This window comes from Sturnus vulgaris, chromosome 1, assembly GCF_052056855.1.
Source record: "Sturnus vulgaris isolate bStuVul1 chromosome 1, bStuVul1.hap1, whole genome shotgun sequence".
Taxonomy (NCBI): domain Eukaryota; kingdom Metazoa; phylum Chordata; class Aves; order Passeriformes; family Sturnidae; genus Sturnus; species Sturnus vulgaris.
This window is the reverse complement of record NC_142243.1, coordinates 97,281,633-97,309,088: the sequence shown is the minus strand read 5'-3', so window position 1 is coordinate 97,309,088 and position 27,456 is coordinate 97,281,633. Positions and strand designations below refer to the sequence as shown.

Here is a 27,456-nt window from a genome sequence, read left to right as displayed (position 1 = left end):
CAGCCCAGGTTTTCCAGATGCACTCCACTTGCTGTGTATGAGTATAATCTCTTGTTTCTACATAGAACAAATATTACAGAACCACAGGTGAAGAGGTTGCTCAGCTTCAGCCTAATTTTACTTCTTACCAGTTCTGCCCCAGAATGTTGGCATGTTGCCAGCAAGTAGCAACTTCAGACAGTATAAATAAAAGTCACTGTCCTTAGCAATGAAGATTTTTGTGTGATATTGAAGCCTTTGGACAGATTATGCAGCCTGCTGGAAGCAGAAACTTGGCAAAGACTAGAAATTGAATGAAGAGAAAAAGCTATTATGTTAGTCCTTAAACTGAATTACCTTGCCATTTGTCACTTCTGTAGTGTTTTTACTTTATATTAAATCCTCTTTCTGCTTTGATTGAAGGGAGGTATCCATTTCGTGTGCCCCTCCCCAGGAATGATACCCTGTTATGAGAGCTGATGCTTCTCCCTGTGTGATTGTGTCTTACATGACATCTGCATTTGGTGACCTCACTTTTTTTTTTAAGCTGTTGCTGCACTGGCTCTGTGCAGGGCTCCTTGAAGCCTGTGGTTTGTCTATAGGCTTTGACCCCCTTGGAAGGAGCATTATTGAGTGCCAGCATTTCCAGACAGCTGCGATTCCTTCATCATTTGTTTATAGGGACATGATTGTTACAGCCAGGGTCAGATCACATACTGTGAACCCTGAGGAGCCAGAGAAGCTTGTGTTTTTTCTAGCTAATTTACCAGGCTCCAGAAACTTCATAGAATTGATTGATTTGTACCAGGAGTGAGTCAATGATGTACTTTGAAAGCTGTTATGTATCTTCATGTGGCTGCAGGAAAGTGAAACTGCCCCCTCTCCCCCACCCACTTTTGCATATTTGAAAGCAGAATTCTTCAGACTTTTTATTAGCAACCACAACAGATGCTTAGCTTCTGAAACTGCTCTGAAGCATCAGATTGAGAGGAGCTGAGGTTACTGGCTCGATGCTGATATTGTTGGATGAAACACTGTGGTCTTTACCATGCAATGAGTGGGCATAGATACATTATTTTAAAACACTGGTATTTGGCATCTCTTCTTGAAAGGGTTATATCTACTTGCTTCTGCCACCTGCATTTTTAGATTAGGGCCTTAACTATATGTCTCTGTATTTTAACAGCTTCTAGGATAGGAGTGGCCTAATTAAAAATGTACTTTATGATCATGATGATGTGATTGTTTGAGGCAAAAAGACAGATTTTGTTTTTTCTGTTAAACATGTTGGGCAGTGAGCACTCTTGCTTTTTTAGCTTGAGCAAAGCAGTGTCTCCTGGAGCTTCTTTACTCAGCCTGGAGTGGATGTCAATTGAGTGTCTCAATGTTTCCACCTCCCTTGACCTCTACTTTAGGAGATAGTTCCCATCTAATTTATGAACAAGGAGGAGGTAGTGGCCTTTTCAGAGCTGGTGTGAGCTTTGCCATGCCACTGGATTTGAAGTCGTTCCATCGCAGATATGTTGACGTGGATGCTTTCTGCTCCTTTTCTTCATTTCTTGGTGCACTTGTGTGAGAAATGCTAGGATTGAAGGAAAGGAAAGAGATGCAAGAAAATTAGAAATTATGTTATAGACAAATTGAGTGATTACAGGACCCTGACACAGCAGACATAGAATATAAAGCTGGGGTTTTTTTCAGTGTTGCAGTTGTGGGTAGGAAATTTTGATGGCTGTGCTTTACTGACATCATTAATATTCTCATCTGAATAATGAAGTTAATTATTCAGTAATACAAGTGTTTGTGTGTGGGCAGGGTTCAAATCTTCCATATATTTGATAGTCTGTTGGGTGAAATTTTGTGCAAACCTGCTAACAAGACACTGATCATTTATTTATGGCGTGTCTGGGAACTTAGCCGTGTAATTAAAAATCTTTATAGTAATTTCTTTAAAACGTCCTAATTTTAGTTGTACAAAACTCCTGTGTTGATATAAGTATCAAAGCTCAACAAAAGGAAAAGAAAACATTTAGAACTCGAAGCAATAGAAGATCTTGAGAAGAGATGATAAACAAGAAGTGGGTAGAAAAATCATGATGACACATATTAATTAGCTATTTAGGCAGCACAATATAATTACATTTTTCTTTCTGACTTCTGTGAGAATACCAGCAAAATTGACTTAATCCAGGTGATTTTATTAAAATGGTTGATGTATAACTACAGTGGTAGTTAATCAATGTTACTGTGAATTTAGGCTAAGAATGATAGTGACATTTGAAGCAAATTTGCTAAACTGGTGTGTGTATATTAATGCTGTACTTTATAACTGGCGTAAACTTAAAATTGCACTTGCAAAGCCTTGTTCTTACAAACTAAACTTAGATGGACTGTGATGGTTTAAAACCTACCATCTAAAAAGAGCAAAGACCATCATTCTCAGGTTTACTTTCTTTTTTGGCAGACTGTGCTATTCCTCCATAGAGAAAATTAAAATAGTCCACAAATTGAAGAGCTTCTAAATAATTATTTTAGATTAAATTACAAAGCCCAGGAGGATCTAGTTCACTGTACACTTCTGTAGCTTGCTCTGACAAGCAGAGTGACTTATAAGTCCACAATTTAGAAGTGAAGTAACCTTTTAAAAGCTCTCTCTCTCAGACTCTTATGTTCTGAAATGAGCAATGGTTCAGTAGCATCAAGCATGTGAATCAGTGCTTATCAAAGCAAAATTCACACACAAAACTGTTCTGAGTTTGACTTAGAAGACTTTTGCATCAGAATCTTGTGAAAGCTTTCTGGGGAAGCAAGCTGATTTTTGATTCCAAATTTTCAGAGGCATAGGTAATTTAAAAGCTACTGAAATCTTTTGTATATCAAGGACTAACTTGATACTGAATGTTGGGTACCAAGTTGCAGCAGTTGTCATACTTAACTCCTGAGTTTGAAGAGCAGAATTATTTATTGGGTTTTGCAGTCAGTGAATTGTAATTTCCTTCTTTTTGAGCATGGTTTCTGACTTTCTTTGTTTGTTTTTTCCATTTGGCTGTTAGAAATTGATGTTGTTCTCAAACAAAAGGAGATGTTTTGTAATTACATGCATTTTTCCAGGTTAATATGCTGTATAAGAAGCTGCCTAAGTGACAGGCAATATCAATGTGATACATTCAAGAATCTTTGCAAAACTAGAAATTATGAAAATGGCTTTGTTATTGAATAGGAGAATATTCTTTTTTAATAGTTAACAGCATTAGATAATGGACATCATAAGACTTTTAAAAATCAGCGGAAAGAAAAATAGCCCTCCCTCAATGGCTACTTAGGGGTATTTGCCCAGCTCATGCAGCCTGTACTTCTTAGGTAGACAAGATAGCATGCATTTGGAGAGTGAGGGAGACTGCCAAGTGTTTTTTTGCAGCATGTTGGAGGCAAAATTGCTTTTCTGGAATGTGGCAATTCCTGAATTTCTATCTAAAAGGGATGCCAAATGCAGTCAGCTGTGTCACTGCCTGAAGCTGGCCTGGTTGCTGGGTTTCCTGCCTGTTAGATACAGAGTGGGAGCAGGGAGGGGACTTCATCTGGTGCAGAATTTCCTGAGAAAGAAATGCATCCAGCATCATGCACCTGCATGACAAGAAAGTGGGAACCCTCTTCACACCTCAGTTATTTAGCTGCCCTGGCTGTAAGTGTAAAGTGCATGACAGAGAATCTATTGTGAGTTTTCTCCAGGAGATGGTAGCTACTCATCAGCTGAGTGGGTGGTTGGCCCTGGGTAAGCCATCAGGGGATGCCCCAGCCATCTTCAATTCCCACCACTTAAATAATAAAATTTTCCAGTATGGGAAATCTTCATCTTGGAAGGGGTCTCCCTTTCACTGCCCATTTTATGCAGGGATAGCAGTGAGCAAGGGAAGTCCCTTTCAGCCCCACTTTCTTTGCTCCCTTTTTGCCATTTCTTGAAGGTGTTTTAAACTGTGAAAGAAAAGATTTCTTTAGCAGAGGAGAAATGTGGCACGTAAGAAATAAAATAGCTGTAAAACATCTTATAAAATGTAAAACAGCATAACAAAATATCTGAGTCTGGGGGGCTGGGAGTATAATGGTGGCTTTTAAGTATTTTAAATGGCCAAGTAGCTGTTTCAGCACTCGAGCACCATCCCTCTCTTGAAAGATTGATGGTCTTAAGATATCAAAGTATATAAAGCTGAAGTCTTGCAGTGTAGCTCAGGTGATTAGGGATGACGTGGCTGTCACAGTCGTGTTAGTTCCTGCGGGTACTTCACACTTTACAGATGATAGAGATGGAAAAGGGGTACTGTGGGGAAGCAAGAGGAAGAAAAGGAAATCAAGAGTGCACTTGAGGACAACAGTGAGGCTCCTGCAGTAGTGTAGAGGAGAAGATCTTGCATCCCCTCTGGTGAAGAAAGTTTTCTCTTGCACCCACAGCAATGGTTTTATTGGGAAAGAACTGCCCTGGCTTGGGGGTTTTTATGATTCTTCACCCATTGGTCTGTGTTTGTGTTTCAATTTGTGTATGCCATGGAGAGTACACATAAGGCTTAATTCTACAGATTTATTAAGCTGATATCTTTCTCTGCCCCTTAGCTCCTGAGGCTATCCAAAGTCAATTTTTTTGAACCTGTGGTTATGGCAGTGGGTATTGAGGAAAACCGTTCTACTGTGCTTATTTAATTTATTTGAATATTAAGTGTAGCTAAGTGCATTGCACTTCGATAATTGAATCTTTATTTAATTGTTGGTAGCTAAAAGCAAATAGGAATGTCTGTAGAAGAGTTTCTTATAAAATACTTGTGTTGTGGATCAAATTGCATTTCCTCTGAACCTGAAGTTTTTGTTTTGTTTCCTGGTCTTTAAAGTTCTTCATTATGGTTGCTGTGACACACTTAGAGAGCAATCCTATCACTAAGGATCACTGCAAAATGTTTAATCTGGCATTTCTAAGTGATGAAATTAAAGAAGATAAGAATAAAAGCACTGCAATAGCAAAATCTATTTCCAGCTACTTCTGCATGGAAACAGCATCATTTGCAGCACACCAAAATACTTCCAGTTTTCACTGCTGTGCATAAACACAGAAAGAAAAGCTGTGTAGGGAGAGAGAAGGTGTATGGACATTCCTTATTATTAACACCATGGACAGGTAATGGGAGGGTTTTTTCTGAAGGGTGCCTGTAAGGTCTTTTTGTGATGGAGAGAAGTAGTACAAAAGTGTAAAAAATTGTTGCACAGAAAATCTTGGAGCACAGGATGTTTTGAATTGCAAGTCAACAGAATGTTTTAAACCTGCCTTTTACCAAGTATTGGCGGTCTAGAACATTGTAAAAGGTGAGTACTTGGAGAAGGTATCCTGCTGAGTCACATTGTTACCTGAATTTCAGCACTGAATCTGTGTAATGGTTGTATACAGAGAAGAGAAGAAGTGAAATAAAAGTATATTAACACTAATATGCTAGTGACCTATTTTTGTGTAAATTAGATACAGAGAAGGAAGGCCCCCTTTGGGGTGTTACCCCTCATAGATGAGCTACAAGTGAAGGTGTGTGGTTGAGCCTGCTCCCCTCCTCTACCTCCATCAGCCCTGCCTGTGTCCAGTGCCATGGAGAGGACCTTGAATTGTTGAAATGCAGCTGCTTATTTCTGTTTTTATGGCTCAGAGCAGACTTAAATAACACGGTAGGTAGGTCTTCTGGTATTTAGTGTTTTACAGCATTGTGGTTTTTTGTTGTTGGGAATTGTGTGGTGGTGAGCAGGATGACAAGGAAGCTTTGCAGTCTGCAGGGGATTGTGTTGCCTTTAGTGCTCTGTGTTGGACATCTCTCACAATGCCATGAAACTGTTCCATGACTGATTGGTTACTAGAACAAGGGAGCCCTGTACACACAGGCAGTAGGTGGCTACCCCTCCACAAGCAGCTTGGTGGTTGATAGCCTAAGGTACAAAACTTTTAAATGTAAAATCTGTAAATCAGGACAGTCCCAGTCTGCACCAGTAGTGACTACATCCCACGCTACTTCAGTGACAGGGCTTGGCAGATGGAGTGTCCGTGGGTCCTGTTGCTGCCAGAGGTGATGCCTGGCCAAAGGTGAGCACGTCTGTTTCTTCTGAAATCCCACCATGAGTAAAATAGCTGGATTGTTTGCTCCTTGCAGACAGGGTTATAGCAAGTGTTCATCTTTCTTTGTGCTTCACAGGTTGTAAAGAAGCACAATTTGATTCATGTGTCTTTTATAAACAGCTCACAGGGCTAGGACACTGATGTTAGGTGGTAGTGTTGTTAGAGCTGTTGGAACAAATTTAGTTATATCTGGAAATTTTGTCTTAATTTGCCGATAAACCTCCAAGCTATGTTGTTTCTTCTCAAACATCAGAATTAGGACCCTTTTACTCCAAGCTTTACCACTTCATCTTCCCTTTTTTGTTTTAGGCAAATCTTTCAGTGTCCATGCCTTAGTTGTTATTAATTCTAAAACAGGGATACTTTTTTCTTACCTGTCTTCTAGGCAGGATTTGTTCATTGCTGCCTCTGAAGTAGAAATGGCTCTGCAGATTTGATCAGCTTTCCAGGAGCTAAATAAGCATTTCTGTTAATGGGTCCTCTGACTCGGGCTGAAAGGGAAATGTGTGTGAAGCACTCCGTTGTGCCATCTTGTGGTGTCCCCTGTCTTGTTCCCTGTAGTAATGTGAAAGGTGCTTCTCTTCTCTAAACACTGCAGATTTATTGGCATCTCTTCTGATATCTGAGCACACATTAAAAAAAAAACCCAACAAAACAAACAGCCCAAAACAACAACAAAAAACCCCTCAGCTAAAAACCGTTCCCCAAACCATCCTCTGCCATCCAGAAAAGACAGAAATTTTACCCATAACAGAGCAGGCTTGAGTTGTTGAAGTAGTGTGGTGGCAGTAAGGACCAGTGGGAAGCTGTGATCTGCACAGCATTCCCGTGGCAGGCAGGCTCATCTCTGTCCATGGCTCCAGTAAGGGGGCCTTGCTGAGGAAGCAATGGTTGACTTGAGGAATGATAACAGAGAAACATGCAGCAGAGCAGCCCTTCATGGGGATGGCTGAGGTAATTACTTGTGCTTACCCTTGTCTTGGGCAGGAGAGAGTTGTACTGATGCAAGCAGCAGCTCCCCTTGCTGTGTTTTGGTGTTTGGCTGGCCACACGGGCACCAGCGACTTAGGCGAGCCTGGGAATGTGCTCAACTTGGCTCAGGGTCAGCTCAGGGAGGGAGAAACTGTTTTTTGTGTGTGAACTGAAATGCACTAACCCTTTCCTAATAGTGCTTCTTGAGCAGCAAAGGACTGCTTTAATATTGGTGTAAAAATAAGGGGATATTTGGAACACGAGTGAATAAGATCAATCAATGGTTTTATCATAGATGGCACTTCGGAAGCAGTGGAGCCCAAATGATCAAATTCAATGGTGAGGGCTGTGGGTGAAGGTGGTGGTGCTGCAAGCCCTCAGACTGGGGCTGAGCTGGGCTTTTTCACTGGTGTCAGTGCTTGGCAGAGAAACCCACCGTGTGCCAAGCGATGCCACCATTTCAGATGATGCTGCATACATGTTCCTGCTGTCCCTGAGCTAATCAGCCCTCCAAAAAGCCCTCCAGGATGTCAGCTAGCCTCTTTGTGTAGAGAGGCTCAGTGCTTTTAGCAGGAACTGCCTCTCTCAAGCCCAGCTCTAACACGGTGCTGAAAGGGGCCTTTTATCTAATCGAACTCCAGTTGCTTCAGGATGAAGCATTTACAGCATCAGCCATGCAACCCGGGAAGTGAACGGTCGATCCTATAGGGACTGAGCGAGGCTGGATGCTCTAACATGTATTGATTCATCCGTGTTTTAAAAAACAAAAGCTGTATTAGTGCTGCTGCTTTACCTCACGTTATTGAGAGTGCATTAGATATTGAGTCAGCAGTAGCAATGGAAAGCTTATGGGAGAAATCATAAAGGAAGTAATAGAGGTGGAAACTTTAAAATTATGATCGTTTGGATAATAACGGTAATGAATAATGAGAAAAATGAGGACGCTATAACTAAGGTATATACAGAAAAATTACTGTCTTCTGGATTCAAGGAGTTCTCAAGATGATGGCTATCATAAGAATGTGATAAGAAATAATAAAACTTGTTACAAATGCTTCCTTTCTCGAGTAAATTATAATGGAAGAGACTGAATAAATTTTGAGGCTGAAAAAATGTCAGATGCCAGGGGCTAAAGAAACTACGTGGCAAGAAAGGTACAGAAAGTACATTTGAAGAAGTAAAATTGCAACAGTTGATCAAAAAACTACAAAGTTGATTGTTTTTGATTTTGGATTTTTTTAAAGTAGCTGTGTCAATCAGTTCCCAGCAAGGGAAAAATATTTGTTTAATCATCTTTGAGATTTCAGCAGGAGGAAGTTTCAAAAGATCTGTGGTAGTGAGTGGTGGGAGCATCATGAAGCTTCCCAGGCCCATGAAGTGCTGAGGTGGTTTCATTTTGTTTCATGTCTAGCCACGAAGCCCAAGTATGCTCACTGTGTTTTCCAGAATTCTTTATTCCTGAGCATTTAAAAAGGGTAGTGGTGTTTTTCAGAAGATTTTCATTTCCTTGTGGATTTGAAACTGCTTTAAGTATAGATAAGCTAGCTTTAGTTGCTGTGGTTTGTCTGGCAAAATAAATGCAATTAGCACAGAACTGTGTTTCTCTAGTGATCTTCCCAAGAGTGACTGCCAGGTGGGATGGCTGGGTTAACCCAGTGCTGCCCTGTTAATTTAACTTACAATGCTAAAGTGGGTAATAAGGCTAGGGTTTGACAATAAATGACAAAATGCATCTGTAAATTTGTTACATTAATATGCTCACGGAGGATCTATGTTATTTACTGAAACATATTATGCATTCTGGTAAACAGAAGATGACCTTGTAGGCCATGAGTTTCTGGAGATAATAATTTGCAGGATATGTTTTTGGTGAATATTTTTGAATTTTGTTTCATGTACATTCTGAGCAGTGTAGGGAGTGTTAGAGAATTTGGAATGATAAATACATTAAGAAATCATCAACTTGGGTATGTGTGTGTGAGTAGGAGTCATTTAAAATTCAATCGTAATCCTATTTTATGCTTTAAAAAAGGCAGAGTAGGAAGACAGACCAAAGCTGCCGTTAACTAAATATAATTCTCTTTTATTGTCCTTTCCATGGAGCAGCAGCCAGTTTGTGTACCCTGTATAAAAGTTACCTGGATGTGCTCGCTCTCTTCACATCAGTCACTCACAAACCTTTTGGCTTACAGGTGTGTTAAAGCATGAAGTAACTCCTGAGCCTCTTTCTTTACCCTGCATGTGTTTATCTTTTGATGGGATCTTTTAACTTTGATGATGGTTGAGTAGTGCTGGTGGGCAAACAAAAGGGTTATGTAGGAGTGGGGCTGTGACGCATTAAGCTGAACAGGTGAGATAACTTTGTTATCAGAGGATAAGGTGGATTATACCCCGTGCCCAACTGACATTCCCGATGGGTTGTGAGCCAGGGAGCTTTTTGTTCCAGGTTATCCCTGGAGTTAGGGTGTCTCCTGCTCGGAGTCTCTGTACTTCCAAGTGACTTTGACCATGACACTTCTTTGCTCAAGGTGGCAAAACCTTCTTGGTAAGATGTCTGAGGATTGCTTGAGAGTAAGGGTGACTGCTTCTGCTTTTTAGTTTCTTTGTATGAAGAAATCAAAAAACCTCAGGAAATCTAGAATCTGCTTGTTCATGAAAAACAGCACTCCTGGATGCTTCTGAAAGCCCTAGACAATTATGCAATCACACACATATTGTTGTCAGAGGAATGCACAGAGACATGAGTCTTCTGCATGAAAATCACTTGTTTCTTAAGAGGGGGCTTGAACTGTCAGTGTGAAAACACCTCCAGTGCCTCTGCCTTTGGCACCAGCATCACATTTCTCAAGGGAAGGACTAGAGTGGTGCGTGTTTTTGAGTAGACTGCAATACGTGTTCTGTTACCCTTGCAAGTACTAACAGCCATGGAGAATCCAATTGGCAGAGACATGAGAGAGCCATATCCTAAGAGCCATTATTTGTTTATGCACTGTGGCCTCATCAAGGAGAAAGAAGTCATTGAAAACAAACCATTCATGTTTCACAGCTCATCCAGCAAGTCTTGAGTGGAATTGGGATACAGGCTACCCTGTTGCTAAATGTGAGCAAAAACAGTGATGTTAAAATGTAGATGTCACAGTAAAATTTTGAAAATATTAGAAAAAAAAATCAGAAAAAAAGTAAACTAAAGTGGATCCTTTCAAGGGTCATGATGTGTACACGCAGTTTTTAACAGCTCAAATTGTGACAAATGGAAAGCCTTTTCTTAGCCAATTCTGCCATTGTAAAAAAAGTTTTAAAAAATAATAAAACTTATCCTGCTGTTGTCAAGATGGGGCATTAATTTTGCAGAAATAATTAACTTTGTCTTTATTTGATTTTACTTGTTTGTGAGAGTCTTATTTGTGTTACTGGATTAGAAACTTCAGGCTCTTTTTTTTTTTTTTTTTTTTTTTTTGTACCATCTTATTGCTCAAGAGTAGCTCTTTACCTGCAGAGTGGGGACTATCGTTATACAACAGGCCTTTTCTTTGTACATAAATGCATCTTAAGGTAAGCGGGGCTTTCAGTCCTGTTGGTTTTAGAAAGATCACTTTGGGATCATTGGTATGTCTGCCACAGTAATATACATTGCTATGTGCTCTACTGGAACATTATTTTCCAACATAATTTTGTTATGGCCTTCTAATGGTTTACATTTAATTTTGTTGTTTGAACTGCTCATGTGTGTTGTAGTCATGTTAAATTGACACTTTCTAGGCTCATAGAGTAGCTTGTAAATATTTTATGGCAAGACTGTGACATGATTCTGCTGTAACGACCTGTCCCTCTGTGGTGGCATACACAGAGACTCATATCTCTAATGCTGTTGGCCACTACCTAGAAGGTAAATATGGAAAGCAGTTCTTCAGAAAGTTTCCTTTCCCCTGACTGTCTCACTTGGGCACCTGAGGTGAAGCGACCAGAAGTTGCTCTGCCTGGGACACTGGAGAGGTTTTTTTGGTGGTGCCAGTGCAGGGAGGATTCCTGATCACCTCCCCCTCTTCAGACACGGGCAGCTTGTGGATGGGTTCAGAGTCAGAGTGGCCCCCTTATGATAGTGGAGCTATTTTATGAGCATGGGTGAGATCTTTCCCAGAGGCTCCCTGGAGAGTGGTGTGCACCTACTGTGTGTGGCTGCCCTGAGGAGGTGGGTGAGGGAGGGGAAAGATCAAGGTTTTATTACTGAGAGAGAAAGCTGCTGCTAGGCTGGGGAAACTGTGGCTGAGCAGTGGAAAAACCCCTTGGGTAGGGAAGGCCCTTCCCTTCTCTCTTCATGCTGGACTGTGGAAGAGATGCTTGGGAGAAGAGCACAAGAGGCTGTCTCTCCCCTATGCATGAGCAAGGAAATGCAGCAGCTTTGTGTGACAGGGCCAGCCTGTCTTAAAGGGGCTTCAGTGAAGGGTTGAGCCTTACAGGAGGCACGGGTTGTTCTGCAGCACTTTGGCTCTACACCAGTGGTAACTGGAGCATTGGGTCTAATCATATCAACCCTGGAACAATCTGCTAATATTCAACACTGGTACAGCACTGGTGCTCTTAGGATTTAGCAAGATGTTCTCCAGCTGAGGAACTGAAGCTGAAATCCAATCCCTGGAGTGTTCAAGCAGTGTTCAGAGTTGGATGCTGGTTGCAATCTCAGCCTGCTTCTTCCTCTCCAAGTGAGGAATATGTTTTGTGTCAACCTGATCACTTGATCGTGGATACTGAGCAGGGCTGAGTTCAGGAGGTTCTAGCTGTGTGAAAAGCTCTGCACGTGCTCTGGGATTTTCATGCAGGTGTTTGAATCGTTTCTTTCCTTCTTTTTTTCTTTTTAATCTGGAAAAAGATATCTGCAGCCAACAGCAGATAATTCTGTGGGTAAATCAACAAACAGTACTTGTAGTTTTGCAAGATGAGTCATTCCTTTTGCAAAGCGTAAAATCTGTGAGTGGGATGTGCTGCTGGAGACTGGAGTGCTATGATATAGAATCATTACATTTTGATTAGCACTATCTTCCAAAATACTAGTTTTGTTGTGCTTTCTCCCCAGAGCCACTAATCTCGCTAGTCTAACTGCATTTTTCCATTGCCTTTGCTGGAGAAGAAATTCAGGTGCAATGAATGAGGAATCTTTACATTCTTACTCTAGAAATGGCCCAAATGTGTCCAAAACTTCTCCATTTGCTTACAGTCTCTTATATTGCTAATAATATCATGATAATCTTGTATTTTTTTTTTTTTTTTACATTAAAATACATCCTATGTTCCTGGCAGGACTTCCCATCCTTGCTTCTTTTTAAAATGTCACTAAGATTTCTGTTATATGATCTTGAGAGGTTGGTTAAATAGATTTCTTCAGTTCACTGGTGTGCTAACTAGCTTATAGCTGATCAGATTGCAGCAGTCTCTTCAGTGTGTTCTACTGGATCTGATCCCAGTTTTACTTCCTTCAGTGTATGACAGCAGAGGGAACCTACACTCACTCTCTTAGAGGCTTTTTCTCTCTGGTTTCAGGATTTTCCTGGAAAATAATAACTTATAATATTAAATGTTTCTTACAAATTCTGTTCTTTTTTATTTTTTCAATAGGTGTTGGCATCATGTCGGGCATTCCTTTTAACGTCTCGGATTCCAACCAAGGTAAAATCACTGTGATTCTGTAAATACTCTGGGGTAACAAATGAAAGTTACATAAACTAAGTAGCGAAAAAATTAGCATATTTTAGTTATACTTGTACATCTGTTAAAAAGAAAAAAATAATTGAGGAATGGTGGGTTGCATGGTCTTGAGTTAGAATGGTGCTTCTATTAGTATATGCCTTAAATTAATTTTTCAATATGTGTGTATATATAGATATATGTATACACCCACACACTCCTTTTCAGAAGAATTTTAACTTCTAGAAATGCAGGTGGCTGAAGAGTTGCGTTGTTATCTCCAACTTGAAGAACTGTGAGAGGAGCCTGATGAATTTTATAGAAGGACAGTTTATGTGCAAACAAGCTGATGGCATTGTTCCCTCTAGTGTTTGTAGTGTCAAATAGGATTATATTTGATTTGGAGGCAGAAACTGTTGAGTTTTATTAAATTCTGCTGTTTTCTAATGATTTTTGATGTTCATTTTGACAAGCAGTTTGGCAACTTGCCTCGCCAATGCCAGCGAATTATTTTTTCTGTGCCTGCCACAATTCATAATGGTTGTTGTAGAAGAGAAAGATGATTTCCACGTGAATAAAAATGACTGATGTGGAAGAACATCTCTTGTCCTGCTTGGAATCAGTGAATGGGAATTTGGCATATATCCTATTTTGTTGTATTTGACATGTGTGTGTCAGAGTGTACATATATATATATATATACACTTTATAGAAATACCAGAATCCATAAATGGAACTATTGATATTGATAATTATTGATATTGAAGCTTTTCAGTTATGTTCAGTGGTAAATGTGACCATCCTTAGCTATAATTTGAAGATGCTGACTGACAGGTATGATGAACTGCAGCTTGAATTTGTGCTGATATTTATTTTCCTCAGTCAGTCACCCTGTCCCTGCAGCACAGATGTCTCTGGTTGGTTGTCTGTTGATTTGCAATTTTCAGCCAGGACTTTTTAAGACAAAGTTTGCTGACTGCTTGCTTGGAAAGGTAGATCCAGTTGATGAACAGCTCAGACATCAGTGCAATGGCAATATGTTAGGTTGAATTGTGATCTTGTTAAACAATGGCAAAGCCATTAGAAGTCATCAAAAAGCTCTTGAAGGCAGAGGCTTGGAGTACTAAGTGATAACTCTGTTTAGTTACGTGTTTCAGACAATTCTCAGAAGTCATTAAGTAGATTTGTATAGTTGAAAAATCCTTTTGTTTCATTAAAATCTAAAATATGTATTCTGTACTAGTAGAAATGTAATTTTGGAGATAGCAAACAGTAGGAAGATGATGAGGAGCTGTGATTATGATTTATGTAAAAATTAAACTTTTTATGTCTGAAAAATTATTAGAATAGTTGAAAATGCATTTCTGGCTGTGTTAGTGAAACTTATTAAATTTTCTAATGTCTGTAGTATTTTAAGCAAGCTGCTCAGAAAGTTTCTGAGCCCAACAACTTCCATATAGCTCTCAGGCAGTAACTCCTTGAAAGACAGCTGAGAACATTCAGCAGAGACATATTATTTCTCTGGGGACCTCTAAGGAAATTGAGTATGCCTAGAGATGGCCAGTTCTGAGTAACTGTTGCTGCTGCATTCAATTCCAAGCTTTACTTTTGCTTAAACAATGCTGTTGAGATGTATCTACTAAACAAGGATCAAAGTTAAAAATAATTAATGTTGGTTGACTACAATACCAACTCACACTATTATCCTTAGAGCAAACCACCTATAACTTCACACTCTGGTCCAGTAAGTTAATTCCCTCTAATCAAGATGGACTGAATGAGATGGAAGGACAGTACTTAAACTTTGCTAATTCTTGCTACAGTCTATATAAAAAATGTAATTGCAACATTAGTAAATGTTGGATATGTCATCCAGCCCACAAATAAGCATATAAAATATTTCTAGGAATGTAATTCAGATTTGTGAATATATTTCTAGTGCAACTTCTATTAAGTTTTGGTTGTAAAACTTGTAAACTATGAAATTAGCTGTCTGGGTAACTGAAAGGTTCCTAAATGAGAGGCATGCATAGCTTTTTAACAGGATTTTAAAAACATATAATTTTGGGTAATAAATGAGATCATGCCTTTTAAAACCTTGTAAAAATTATTTCTTAGTTTCAGGTAGATGATAGAAAGTGTTTTACTTTTTTGATGCAAAGCAACGACTATAAATTCATATTTTTAACTAGAAAAATGAACCAAAGATTAGATGTAGAGATAGTGCCATGTTTCCTGATATTTGTTAATTATAGGCAAGAGGATTTGCAGACTAAATTCTTCAGTCTGGATCTGTGTGAACTTTTCAGATATTTTTGATTGTGTATACATATATGTATATATGTGTTGGCACATACTTCAGCAAAAAAGAACCTTCAAATTAATAGGTAAATAATTTTCAAAATATGAAGGATTTCAATCACAAAAACTCCCCCCTTAAAATTTCATTGTGATTTTGGTAAAGGTGTATTTAATTAGTACTGTAAAAAAAGAGCTTTTCTCTTCTGTATGTGTAGTCCTGCTTAATCCAGTAGCCAACAGTAGCTGCTATAGATTTTTTTGGATGCGTTTGTTTTTAAATATTTTTTTTTCTTTTTGCCCTATGTCTACTGTGCAGGGCTGTGTCCTCACAAAAGATTGCCAGCCCTAGCTTAGAAATAAGGCACTGAAATGAATGCCTTGCACCTGGGGAAAAGCAGGGTGTTAATGTGAGCCCTGAGGTTTGTGCTGGTTCTGCCTCTCCTGCCTCAGTTCCCTCTGCTCACTTGCTTTGTGACCAGATGTGATGGCACCCCTGAAACTGCCTGTCTGCTGTGGATGCTGCCCCTGCAGCAGAATGTGTGAAATGAAGCACACAAAATCCCAAAAACTTCAGAGTAAAGTTCGTTCACCAAGAAAGGCCTTTGGCGGATGGTGAATTTTGGACAGAAGTAGGAGGGGTGCATAAATCTTCTGATGCTGCCAAATCATGAGGGAAACTGAAGGGATAAGGATTCAAAAAATAGGCAACAAAGAACAAAGAGACAGTAATAACAAAAGTTTTCTGGAAAGCTTTTTGATGGTTGGAAGCTGGAACCTCTGTTCCTGGCTTTCCAATGTGCTGTTCCAGACTTTACAGGGAGAGTCTCGTTAGCTGTGTCTGGATTCTGAGCACCCCAGTAGCCATTCAGGGTTGACTTTTTCACAAATGCAGGAATAGAATGATATGGTGCTTGCCAGTTAGTCGGGGATCACCCTGACTGTGCACCTAGGAGAAGATAAAGTGCAGGAAACTTCGTGCCATTGGGACAGACTGCTCAGTTGCAATGGTTTCAATGATAACTAAAAGGAAACGAGCTATTGTCTTGCCCTGTAGTTATGATTCAGTCCAAGAGGCATGTTTCTTTCTGTATATCATGGCTGTCAAGATGATTGTCTACATAATTGTGAATTCAGATCTTACCACATTCCCTGTATGCCTAGATTTGTCCTTGGAGAAGAATTCCTTGCTGCCTTCTATGCTTCCATTTGGATTCAGTATGTTCTTCCCTGCCTAGTCTGACTGTCATCCAAATAAACCACTCGGACAAAGCTTATGTATCACTTCCTCTCATACTTTTAGATAAGCTAAAGCTGTCCTTGGACATTTATGTTCATGTCTGTATTTATCTATTTATATATGTTATTTTTATTCATATAAAATGAATGCGTGTATATATATATATATATATATATATATATATATATACATAAAATGGTGTGTACGTGTCCCTTCAGTTTCTGTGCAGTAAAATTTTTCATATCTGTGATCAATGGAACTAATGAAAGAACAATTGCTAACCTGTAAGGATTGTAATAAATGATATAATCAGTCACCAGAGTACACGTCAGTAGGGTACTGTATTAATGATGCTTTCTATAGTAAATTATTTTCATAAAATTGATTATAAGCTTATGTGCTTATAGCTTTCAGTAAAGTCTATTGTGGTATTCCTATAACCTCTAATAACCGTTTAAACCTGTAACAAGCAAATGTAAGTATTTTTTAAATGAAAAATGTGTTCAGGTATTAACAAATATTTAGTGTCAATTACAGAAACTGATATCAAATGTCAGTAGCCTGCTCAAGGTTTTCTTAACCTCATTGAGAAGTGTAAGGGCTCTTTAAAATAAGATGATGTTTGCATTAATGTGGTGTTTTCTTTTCTAACTACAGTTAGAACTAACTTTCAGCTACTTGGAAATCCAAGGAGTAACTTCCAGTAAACCAGGCCAGGTGAGTGTATTCTAGATAAAAGATACTTGTTTACTCATTGTTAAATCTGTTCAGTCAAGGAGGTGATGCTCTAACATGCAGATGTCCTCTTCCACTGAGCACACTGTGCATTTGTGTTCTTGCATTCATGCTAGTCTCAAGTCTTAAAAATAACAATAATAATTTAAAGAATCAGTTTTAGGAATGTTTTGTGCGCTTGGAATAATGAATGATAAGAAATAGATTGGGGTTTTTTTCTAGTTCAGTATGATACAAGTTTCCATTTGTATCATAAGTGGATCTTTTTCTCAGAGCTGGTAAAGCAGTGGTGGCTGGTATGCAGTCATCACCACACAAGCTGCAGTAGCTTCTGTGGTGAATACCTTTATGGGGTAGCCAAAAGCTACTGCTTACATTGCAGGCAGAAATGCTTTACTTTCAACTGTTCTTCATGCCTTTACTGTGTAGAACACAAAATATATTTGACAGCAAGTTAAGTGCCCAAAAAAATAAATGTCAAAGAGAAGGTGCTGAAAAGAAGAATGCCTTTAGAGCGTTTTTAATTAATAAGATGAGCATGTTGACAAGATTTGACAGTTCAATTGTATCAAAGTCTTCATGTGTTTCATGTGTGTTTGGCTTTTAAAGAGCTTTTTAAGAATGGGAGTGCCTGAGATACTTTGAACTCTGAAAAGCTCCCATTGTATTAGCATGTCATCTTTTAAACCTGTCTTGTGAAGCTTTCCTTAAAGGAGGGGAAAAAAAGGTCCGGGTGTTTTAATGGGGAGATGTTTACTACATTCTGAGTTTTTGTGGCCTTTTTTTGCTTTAAGGTACTAAAATGCCAGGTACCTATTGCTAATTATTCCTGGAGGCACAGACAGTCACTGTTGTAGCAGCATTTACAAGAGATTTTCAGCAGCCTCAATGAGCACTTTCTTCCTCAATGAGCACACTTTTCCTAAAATATTTCGTAAGGTTTTTTCATGTTTACATTCAATTGTGTTTTAATTGTGTGAGGCTTACAACTGGAGTCAGAGAGAGAGAATCCTATATTATTTCTTGTGGAGCAAATGGTTTTGTTGCAGTTTTCCTGCAAACAGCATATTATAGCTGTGATATCAGAAGGGTGTAGTTTTGTGCTAGGCATCTTGCAGAGAGCCATGGAGAGCTTCCTACTGTAAGATAAGTGAACAAATGGACAGAGTAATATAAGGAAATGTGCGAATATTGATGATGAGTAAAAACTGTGGTAAGTTGCCCACTCATTCATCACCAGGGAGTGGGGGTGACAGGCTCAGAAAGGAGTTGAATGGTAAAAGGAGTGAATAGTCTCAGTGTTCTTTAGGGGTAATACAGCCTCTTCTAGGAGTGTCATGATGGTGACCCTAGGCATGAACTGGGATCCAAGAGAGCCCTGGGAACCAGCTTCAATAAGAAGAAATCACATGTATCATACTGCATAGAGTGCCCTCTCCTGCTGTCTGTCTTCACTTATTTATTCCTAATGTTACCTTCTCACTGTGTGTGCACAGCTTCTCATCTGAAGGAGATGATGACTTGGGCTGTGCTAACTATTCACACTGGAGTCAGCAGAAGCATCACACTGCTTCCTGTGATGCAGCCAAAAGCAGCAGCAGAGCTGATGTGTCACTCATACCCTAATCTGATTTGATTCTGAACACTCAATATCTAAGAGAGGCGCATTGCAAAAGGCTTTATTTATCCCCCTCTCTCAAGCACGTATCCCCCAGACAGCAGGACAGTCATGCTGGCTGAGTCATTGCTTCATCTGCACTGAAACAACAGAGTGCCACAGCATTTTCTCAAACAGCACAGAACAAAGCATTAGAGCTTTTCCAGAGGATCACAGCTATTAAAGACTTTTACTTTTTGCTGGAGGAAACAGGCACCCTGCTCATTCAATGGTTTCCTGTCAGGCTGTGCTTGCTTCTCCTGGTGTTCTGGGATGTGTTTCAAAAGAGGACAATGCTGTGAAAAGTTCTTGGTTTTCAAAGTGTCAGCTGAGGTCAAGATCCTTTGAAAATTGTATTCCCGTGGGAAGCAGGGCACTGTTAGAAAAAGCAAGGTTTGAATACGGGGGTCTTGTACATTCAAGAGCGACTTTCAGAAACTTTACCTGGAGCATTGCTGTGTCATGACTTAAAGAATAACAGATTCTTACGAGCATTCAACTGGCATTCAAAATGCTTTCCTGTTTAATTCATGGACATGAATTATATGATACCCTTCTCAGCCTCTTGCACTTTTATTTATAGTTGATTATGGAAACTGAGAAATGCAGCATCTCCATGAAGATGGCATCCTCAGAGGATGTGAACGAAGTGCTGGCACACATCGGGACCTGCCTCAGGAAGATATTCCCTGGACTCTCACCAGTGTAAGTATCCCTTAGGGCACCTCTAGTGGGAACAGATTGTATGGAAGTGCTGACAAGCCACTCCTTTTTGTCTGCTGGTCTCCCCACTCTGATCTCAGAAATGCACTGGAGATATAAGAGTCATATCTGCAAGCACTAAGCTTTGTCCAGGCGTATGGGAGAACCAGGAGACAGTGTAGAGCATAAGTAGACTACGTGTGATCCTGTAGGGTCATAAGAGCCTTTGATTTGAAGGGGGGTGCAATTATTTGAGGTCTTAAGTTTTTATTTTACCTTGTTGCCTCTCCAGTCTCAGGTATAGCTTAGGTCCTGTCTATTTTGTTGTAACTGGCTCCTTTTTCTGTTTTATTTTTTTACCACCAGAAGTAAAATCTAAGTTGGGAGAGGAGGGAAAAGTTCCATTTACTTTCAGTGTTTGTGAAACAATGCACATGATTGTGAGCCTTGTTCTTCAAAACTGAGCCCTGGGCAGTCTTATCATATACTTTCCATGGTTTAACTGACTCCTTGAATTATTTTCCTCCTTTTCTGGCTTTTCTTTTCATTGCATTACTTGTGCCTTTGGTTTTCTCTCTTACTTGTGTCTCTGGATTCTATCATCTTGCAGCAATTCTCAGTAGTTTCTCCATTTTCTTTTCTTTTTTCTCAGTCATTGCCTCATCTTCATCACTCTCTATGAAGTCATGCAGCTCTGCTGTATTCTCTTCAGCTCCTGGTTTTCAGCATTATTCGAAAAAATGGGCTGTGAAAAAGAGTTTTCCCAGACATGTTGATTTTTATAAGTGAACTTTAGTCAGACACTAGATGTGAATGGTTAGACTAAACTTACATGTTTTATTTTGGGTGCATGCTTTTGTTATTCACCTTTCCTGTAGGTGGAGTAGGAAATCACGTTCATAAACTCTGGTTGGCAGTTCCTTGTTTTAATTTTTTTTTCCACTTCCAATTTTCTTCTCAGGCAGTGTTGTTAACTTCCTTAGTGGAGATTGAGCTCTCCCTTCAAAGAACATGAATACAACTGAGTATTTGTGAGCAGGGTTGCTATAAAACTTCAGTAATAGTGTGAGAAATGAAGACAAAAAGAATAAGGGGTTGCAAGACTGTTTGTTTCTCTGGTTGTTTATGAAAGCCTTGAGCTCCCTACATGTTTTCTGTGGGCTTTCTTGAGATTGCTGGAGCAGTTTGGCTAGCTGCATGGAGTGCTTGCTTCCCAGAAAAGAAATCAAATTTCTTGCTCTCCTCTCAGATGGCAGAGTTTTCCAAAATGAAGGCATTGGAGCTCTGTAGAGGATAGAGGACCAGCTCAGACAAGAAAGGGAGGAAGCAGTTTCTCCAGTTATTATTGCTTATTAATTCTCTTGTGCTCCACCTTCCACCCCCTTAGACCCCTCATAAATTCTGGAATTCATGAAGTAGTCTTGCCATTTAGAAAAACAGACACTTTTATTTCTTAAAAGGCAGGAAGGTATTGTGTTTCTTGTCTATCTAGGGAAGGAAACTGCTACCAAAAGATTGGAGCTGGATATGAAGAGTACAGCCTAGAGGCCACATGGATTTGCTCAGCGCTTTGCACCATGGTGCTATTTCTGCATAAAAGCAGTGTATATACAGCAGTGGTTTCAGGCTAACCATTAATACCATGTCTCTTCCCTGTTTTGGGCATCCTGGTGTCAGATGAGGGCCACAAGTCGCCTTAGATGGAGTGATCTTGTAATACAAAAGGGTTTAGTTGCTCCAGTAATTACAGGGTTAATCAAAAGAAACAGGGAAAGAAAGAATGAATAAATGTTACTCCTGCTGTGCTGCATAATGATGTGTGTGCCTTTTAGGTTGGAAAGTGAGTTGTATTAAAAATGGTAATTCTTCCTCTACACTCACTTAAAAATGCTCATAAAATAAAAAAGGTTTATGTGTTTAAAAATACTTTCAAAGCCATGAATGATGTTTTTCCCCTCTTTTCCATCTAGGAGGATTATGAAAAAAGTAACTATGGAGCCTTCAGAAAGACTGGCTAATCTCCAGGCCCTGTGGGACAGTCAGACAGTGGCAGAACTTGGACCTTGTGGTGAGAATGAATTTAAATGCTCAAGTATAAAAGGGCTGGAATTGCAGTGTCAGGAAGTTTAATTCTATTTCTGGCAGAAGTTTGTAAAGGTGTAATTAGTTTTAAGGTGTAATTACTATGAAGCAGACTTCTGATTGGTAGGTGAAGGCACTATATTAAGCTTTCTTGCAACTTAGCAAGTGAAGATAGGATAGTCTCAGTTCCTTTCATAAGCACAATGGACAGTCTTCTGAGAGAAAAAGAGAGTGAGTTTTGGAAAACTGGATCTTTAAGTATTAAAGCATCCTTTTAGCTGTACATTAGTTTGCTTGTTTGACTGCTATGTTCAATAGTCTCTTGGATTGTTTGTAGGAGGCTTTTCGCAGATGTATGCTTGTGTTTGTGACTGGCTTGGATTTCCCTACAGAGAAGAAGTACAGTGGGTAAGTTCTCCTTTTGTTCTGAAGCTCTTTTCAGCTATGTGTACTAATGATGAAAGAACAGGTAAATCCATAGTGCTTGACCAAAAAAAAAAAAAAAAACAAAAAAACCCAACTACAGTTCTGTAAAGATGTACTTGGTTATGTATTTTTAACAGGATGTTGATACGATTTATCTGACACAAGATACCAGAGAGCTGAATTTGCAAGACTTCAGCCACCTTGACCACAGGTAAACCATGTGCAGTAATCATGCTAGTATTGATGAAGTGGGATGGCCCCATAGCTGTGACTGCAATGTGTAAACCTGTGAAATGACCATCTGTCATTTTTAGTTTTCAGCACAAAGCTGCTGTTTTTGCACGAAAGCCCCAGGGAAGCCACATTTCATTCAGGAGCCTGAGAAGATAAATATATTTTCTTATTGGAAGCAATCCAAAAAGTTAGCAGATAGATACTTTTCCTGTGATGTCGGATATAAGAGCTCAAATTCAGCAGATAAAACATGCAGCTACATCTGGTGGGCAAAGCAAAAAAGGAAATTATGAGGTCTTTACTTGTTTTTCTCATGGTGTACACAGTAAAGGAAATGAATTTTTGTCAGCAAGTCAGTAGAAGGTTTAAGTTGTTCAGCTGAATTCCAGCCAGTTGTCTCTTCACTTACTATAGATGCTATCAAAAACATGTACTTGTAGAAAGGACCTAATTGAGGGTAATTTTGCTGTGAGATGATGAAACTTAACTAAGTGTTGTAGTTAGTTTACTGAATTTAGCTGGCTGAGAAAATTGGATTCTGAGAAAGTTGAATCTGGAGATATTACAAGTAGGAGAAAATGGGAGGGAAGCTTAACTAAAATTCATCATTATACAAAGGAAACTGCAAATTTAAGCAAGTGTAAATAAGATAGAAAGCATTTGTTTCTTTGGAAGAACCCAGTGAAAGAATTAAGAATCTATCACCGATCCAATGTTAGAATATCATAACAGAGAGACTGAACCTGGAGGTAGGTAAATAAGAGTATTTTGCCACAGCATTCTTTGCAGCTTTAAGCTCTCTGGTATGTGAACTTGCAGAATGCCCCACTCAAAGACTTAGCTCTTTTTCTGTGACATATTTTCACAGTCTGCAGTGAATCCCTTGGCAAAGTTACCAAGCAGTATCTGTGTTGACTAATTCAACAGATGTAGGCAGAGATTCTTTCCTTGGTTAAGCTTGCTAAGAAAGGATAAGAGGAGGAATACTATTAAGCACAAGCAAATTTGGGGCAAGAACTTAACAATGTTTCCAACATTTATTGCAAGATGAAATGATGAGAAGACTGTGGGGCATTCTTGAGAAAGTGACCTACAGATACCCAGCCTCAATAGATACTAAATGTTCGAGCAATTTATTAGGAAAGAGTAGATAGAATTGTTTTAAATATTTAGAATATCTCAGCTGGTGCAGATGAGTTTGGCTTCGAGAATATGAAATAATGGATTTGTTTATTTAGAAAAAATTTTCATTAAAATATACCTTAAAAAATTGATGTTGCTGAAAAAAAGTATTTGTGCTGTTAAGAAAAGGCTTTTATTAAGTGTTTCACGATTGTCTAAGTCCAAAGATTCAGATCTATTTTGGAGCCATTTATATGCTGTGGAATCCGTCTTGTGATGACAACTTCTACACGTTGAGGACTGGACTGAGGAACATTTTGGATTGAAATTTGAAGAAGATGAAAATTTTAAGAAAGCCAAACTCTTGTTATTCACTAAAAATACCAGTCAATTCAAGAATGTATGTGAGCATTTTCCAATATATTTAAGACAGCGGGGCTGCTATAAATTCACAGTATGCCATTACACTTTGGATTTTGAGAGACTCTTGTATATCTCATCCACCTAATTTTTGGGATTGCTAAACCTATATAGTTTATGTTGTGTAGTGACTCTGAAGCAAGATAGGACAGGCACATCAGTTCTCTAAATACAGGGGCTATGCATTGCAAAAACAAACAATTTGTGTTTTTCCAAGTAAAACATTTCTGTTAAAGGTCAACGTAAGATGACATGAATTATAGATGAATTTAAGTTCCCAGAGCATCACAGCATGGCTTGCTGCATGGGAACATGACTTCTGAGCTTTCATCTGAAGTTATGTTGTGCTGTGAACCATATAATTATTGAAAAAAAAAAAAAAAAAGACCTGAAGTGAAAAAGGGCTTATTTGATATGGTAGCATGATCTTCAACTGTGTAGCATGTATTTTAGCTTATTTGGACATTCAAAAAATTTTAAGAAAAGTGTTATTGTTTAGATTTTTTTCTTTGTGCTGTTGAGATTTCTTGCCATCTGAAATACACTGGGGGACAGAGATGTTGAAAAAACGTGGAGGCATTAGATAAGCTGGAATCTTGTTGAGGCTTAGAGAGATTGTCTGCATTCCAGAAGAACAAAATCTGTTTTTATTTTAAGATGGCACAGATTTATCTTTTATAAATATTACTTTCTTCTGGATGGTGATTTTAATTAATATAAGCATCTCAATGTAACTTCAATGACGGAAAGTTATGAGAAGACCCTGCTTTTGGAAATGGTTCTTAGCTTTCTATCATAGCATATTGGAAAAGAATTCAGGTTATTGTTAATACCACATCTAGACTGCAATAGAATAAAGTGAATAAAGCAATATGTAATTTTGAAAATAAAAACTCAATAACAAGAATATTGAGGTTAAATGAACTTAAAGCAGGAGTAGAGGTAAATTCCTGAAGGAGACCCTCATTGGTCAGAAGCATCGTCATAAACGGGAACAAAAATGAAAACCAAAAAGTCTTCCCTTAAAATCAGATGGTGTAATCTGGTAAAGTAACATTTCTAGACAGCAAGTACAGCTGCTTGCAGAGCAGGCAGGGGTTCCATTGTCTGCAGGCACGTTGGGAGCAGGGGAAAGGGGTGTGTGGAGTGGGGTTAGCAGTTGGCGTTTGTTTGTGAAGGTCCCAGGCAGTATCTGTGCTTGACTGGGGTTTGAACAAACAGGCTTTGGACACTGCAGGAGACTAAACTATTCAAGAAACATTGCTGCAGCTGGACAGGAATACTTTAAAACAAATCAGCCCAGGTGATTTGCAAGTTCTCATCTTTAAATATGTCTTGAAAGTGTCACATCTCTCCTGCTGAGACTGAGCACCCCTTGTCCTTCAGCCTGAGCCAGAGGAGGAAAGGGGAGAAAGGCACAGCCTCAGGCAAGTTGTGTCTGCAGCCACTCTCCTGCCCAGAAGTTCCTGAGCTCCTGCCAGCCCTCCAGGCTGCCTTGCCCCTCCCTGGTAGTGTGAACACTTGCAGCTGGTGATCTCCAGTCATTGTCCCTCTGTTCCTTCCAAGGAACTGGGCTGCTGCTGATGGCTGAACTACAAATGCTCATGGTACCTTCTGCTGCTTTTGGAGGTGGTGGTCCACAGCATGTACAGCTCTGCTCCACCAGCGTCAGCCTGTCCATTGTTTGCCCAGCTGTGCTGCCTGGTTACTGATGCATGGTGACTGCAACAACCGAAAATTTCACCTGAAAAGTTGCTCTTATATTCATTCAACTTCCAAGGCAAAGGCAGTGACAAGAGAGGCATCAAGGCTGCAAATTCATTACCACCTTACCCATCTTGCCAGGGAACCACAGAGGAGGAGCAAAGCTTTCTGTCTATGGGCATTCTGTACGCCATGGAAAGATTCCTGCCTGCCTAGCCTAAGGGGGAGGTACCTCTGGGTTGATATTTTTTCTCACCTAACGTTTCACCAGTTAGTTATTGCTTTACGTGGAGATGAAGTGTGTAGGAAAAAACCAGCATGGTGAACAGAAATAAATCCATACACTCCAAGAAGCTGCTAAGTCTCTGCTGTGCCTGTGGAAGCAAATTCACCGCACAAGGTGATGTGTGCTGTGAGCAAGATGGAAAGATGGCTTAAATCCTTGAAGGGCACCCCACACTGTTCCTTTGCAGGAGTGTGAAAATGGTCTATTTGTATGAGCTTCTCAGTTGGTGGGCTACAGTCTTGTGCTGCAAAATGCTGCACCTTCGATCTGTTACCTTAGTGATGCTTGTACTTCCAAATCTAGCAACTGCAGTTCCCAATATAGCCTGCGGAATGCTTGTCCACGTGATGTCGCCTTGTCTCCTGGCTTTCCTGTGGGTTTAGCAACCACCCCGAGGTGTCTGCATGTTTGCAGAGGAAAACTGGAGGAGGGAAGAATAAAAAGAAGATGGGAAAAAGGTGCTGCATGTTAAGTGCAGACCTGTGCCTGCCTGCATATGTCCTGAATGAAGAGCTGGGGGGTGGGATTGGACTAGCTTATTTATAAAAGCCAACACTTAAATTTCTCCCTAGAAAAACAGGCTTGAATGCCACTGTTTTGCTGGCTTGATAAGTTTGTCTATGTTGCAGCTCTTTATTTAATTATAAAGATGAGAGCTTTCTAAGGAGCTGTTAAGCCTCTGTGTAGGTGTATATAAGTATTTAATATGCAGCACCAAACTTATCCAAGTGCTGCACTGCTAAATGGTGTGATAGTGCTGATGAATGATTCTGCTGGGGGGTAGTGTACAGACGTGACATTTATTAATGTCTGCTTCTGGAGAAACTTAACAGAGGGAGAGCAGATCACGTTAAGAGGCTTGGAATGAAGAAAATGGGAATAATTTAGATTTTCATTTGTGAAATCCCTTTTACAATTAAGGATGGTTAGTGCTGAATGTCGCATTATCCTGTTGCAGGTCTCCTGTTTCCTGGGGGAATTTAACTATAGAGATGAGACAAGGTGGTGTTCTCTAGAAGCATTCAGTCATGGAATTATATTAAATCATCAGACTGCCAAAAAGCTTTTTAGCGTCATTCTAAATTATAATTAGAGGTGATTAGGAAGCTTAAACATGTCACAGGCTGAAGAAAAAGTTATGCTAAAAGTAGGAATGGCAGCCCAGACAAATTCCTGATTTTAAAATTCATGCTAGAATGGATGCCAGTTGGCCAGTCAGAAATTTTTATTAAAATAAGAAGACATGCAGCTGCTGCTGCTGTTTTTTAGAATGCAGAGCTTTCTATAATGGGGATGGTAGGCAATTAGCATTGCAAAACTATGGGGAATGAGACATGGAAGAACACTTAGGAGATTGGTTCAAATGACAGTTATATGAAATGTGTGTAAAAAGTGTTTTTCTTTTTCTAGAGACTTAATACCTATAGTTGCTGCTCTGGAGTATAATCAGTGGTTTACAAAGCTGTCCTCCAAGGATCTGAAATTAGTAAGTAATAAATTGAAACAATTTATCTGCTTCTACCAGGCTATGCTGTGTTTTAAAGGATGCTATTACATTTTTTAAAGTGAAATTTTTTGGGCAAGTAAAACTGGGTAATCTAGTGCCAATTTTTTTTCCCTGGAATCATATCAGGAAAATACAAACTCTTGGATAGTCAATTAGCACCATAAAAACACTGCTGAGAGTCAGGTCTTGTCAAAATTTCAAACAATATAGTTTGAAAACTTCTTTGGTTGATAGTAGTAGGCATTTCATTAGGCATTGCTGACTCCCCCAAACAATA

The 27,456-nt window shown here is 39.4% G+C and overlaps 1 protein-coding gene and 1 long non-coding RNA gene across 7 annotated transcripts in view; one reads left to right on the top strand and one right to left on the bottom strand.

The window, feature by feature from the left end:
- CARMIL1 (capping protein regulator and myosin 1 linker 1) overlaps positions 1 to 27,456 on the top strand; it is a 194,021-nt gene that overhangs the window by 69,520 nt on the left and 97,045 nt on the right. For all 6 annotated transcript variants that reach the window (XM_014875147.2, XM_014875146.2, XM_088172249.1 and 3 more), the window contains exons 3-9: positions 12,698 to 12,748; positions 16,962 to 17,021; positions 19,280 to 19,401; positions 21,369 to 21,466; positions 21,818 to 21,888; positions 22,044 to 22,117; positions 27,083 to 27,158. In XM_014875147.2, coding sequence (XP_014730633.2) covers positions 12,698 to 12,748; positions 16,962 to 17,021; positions 19,280 to 19,401; positions 21,369 to 21,466; positions 21,818 to 21,888; positions 22,044 to 22,117; positions 27,083 to 27,158 — 552 coding nt within the window. The remainder of the gene's footprint in view (positions 1 to 12,697; positions 12,749 to 16,961; positions 17,022 to 19,279; positions 19,402 to 21,368; positions 21,467 to 21,817; positions 21,889 to 22,043; positions 22,118 to 27,082; positions 27,159 to 27,456) is intronic.
- LOC148225370 (uncharacterized) lies at positions 827 to 7,237 on the bottom strand. The gene is made up of 3 exons (XR_015803317.1): positions 7,088 to 7,237; positions 6,490 to 6,991; positions 827 to 1,561 (listed from the first exon to the last, which is right to left on the bottom strand). It is a non-coding gene; the product is annotated as an uncharacterized LOC148225370 (long non-coding RNA).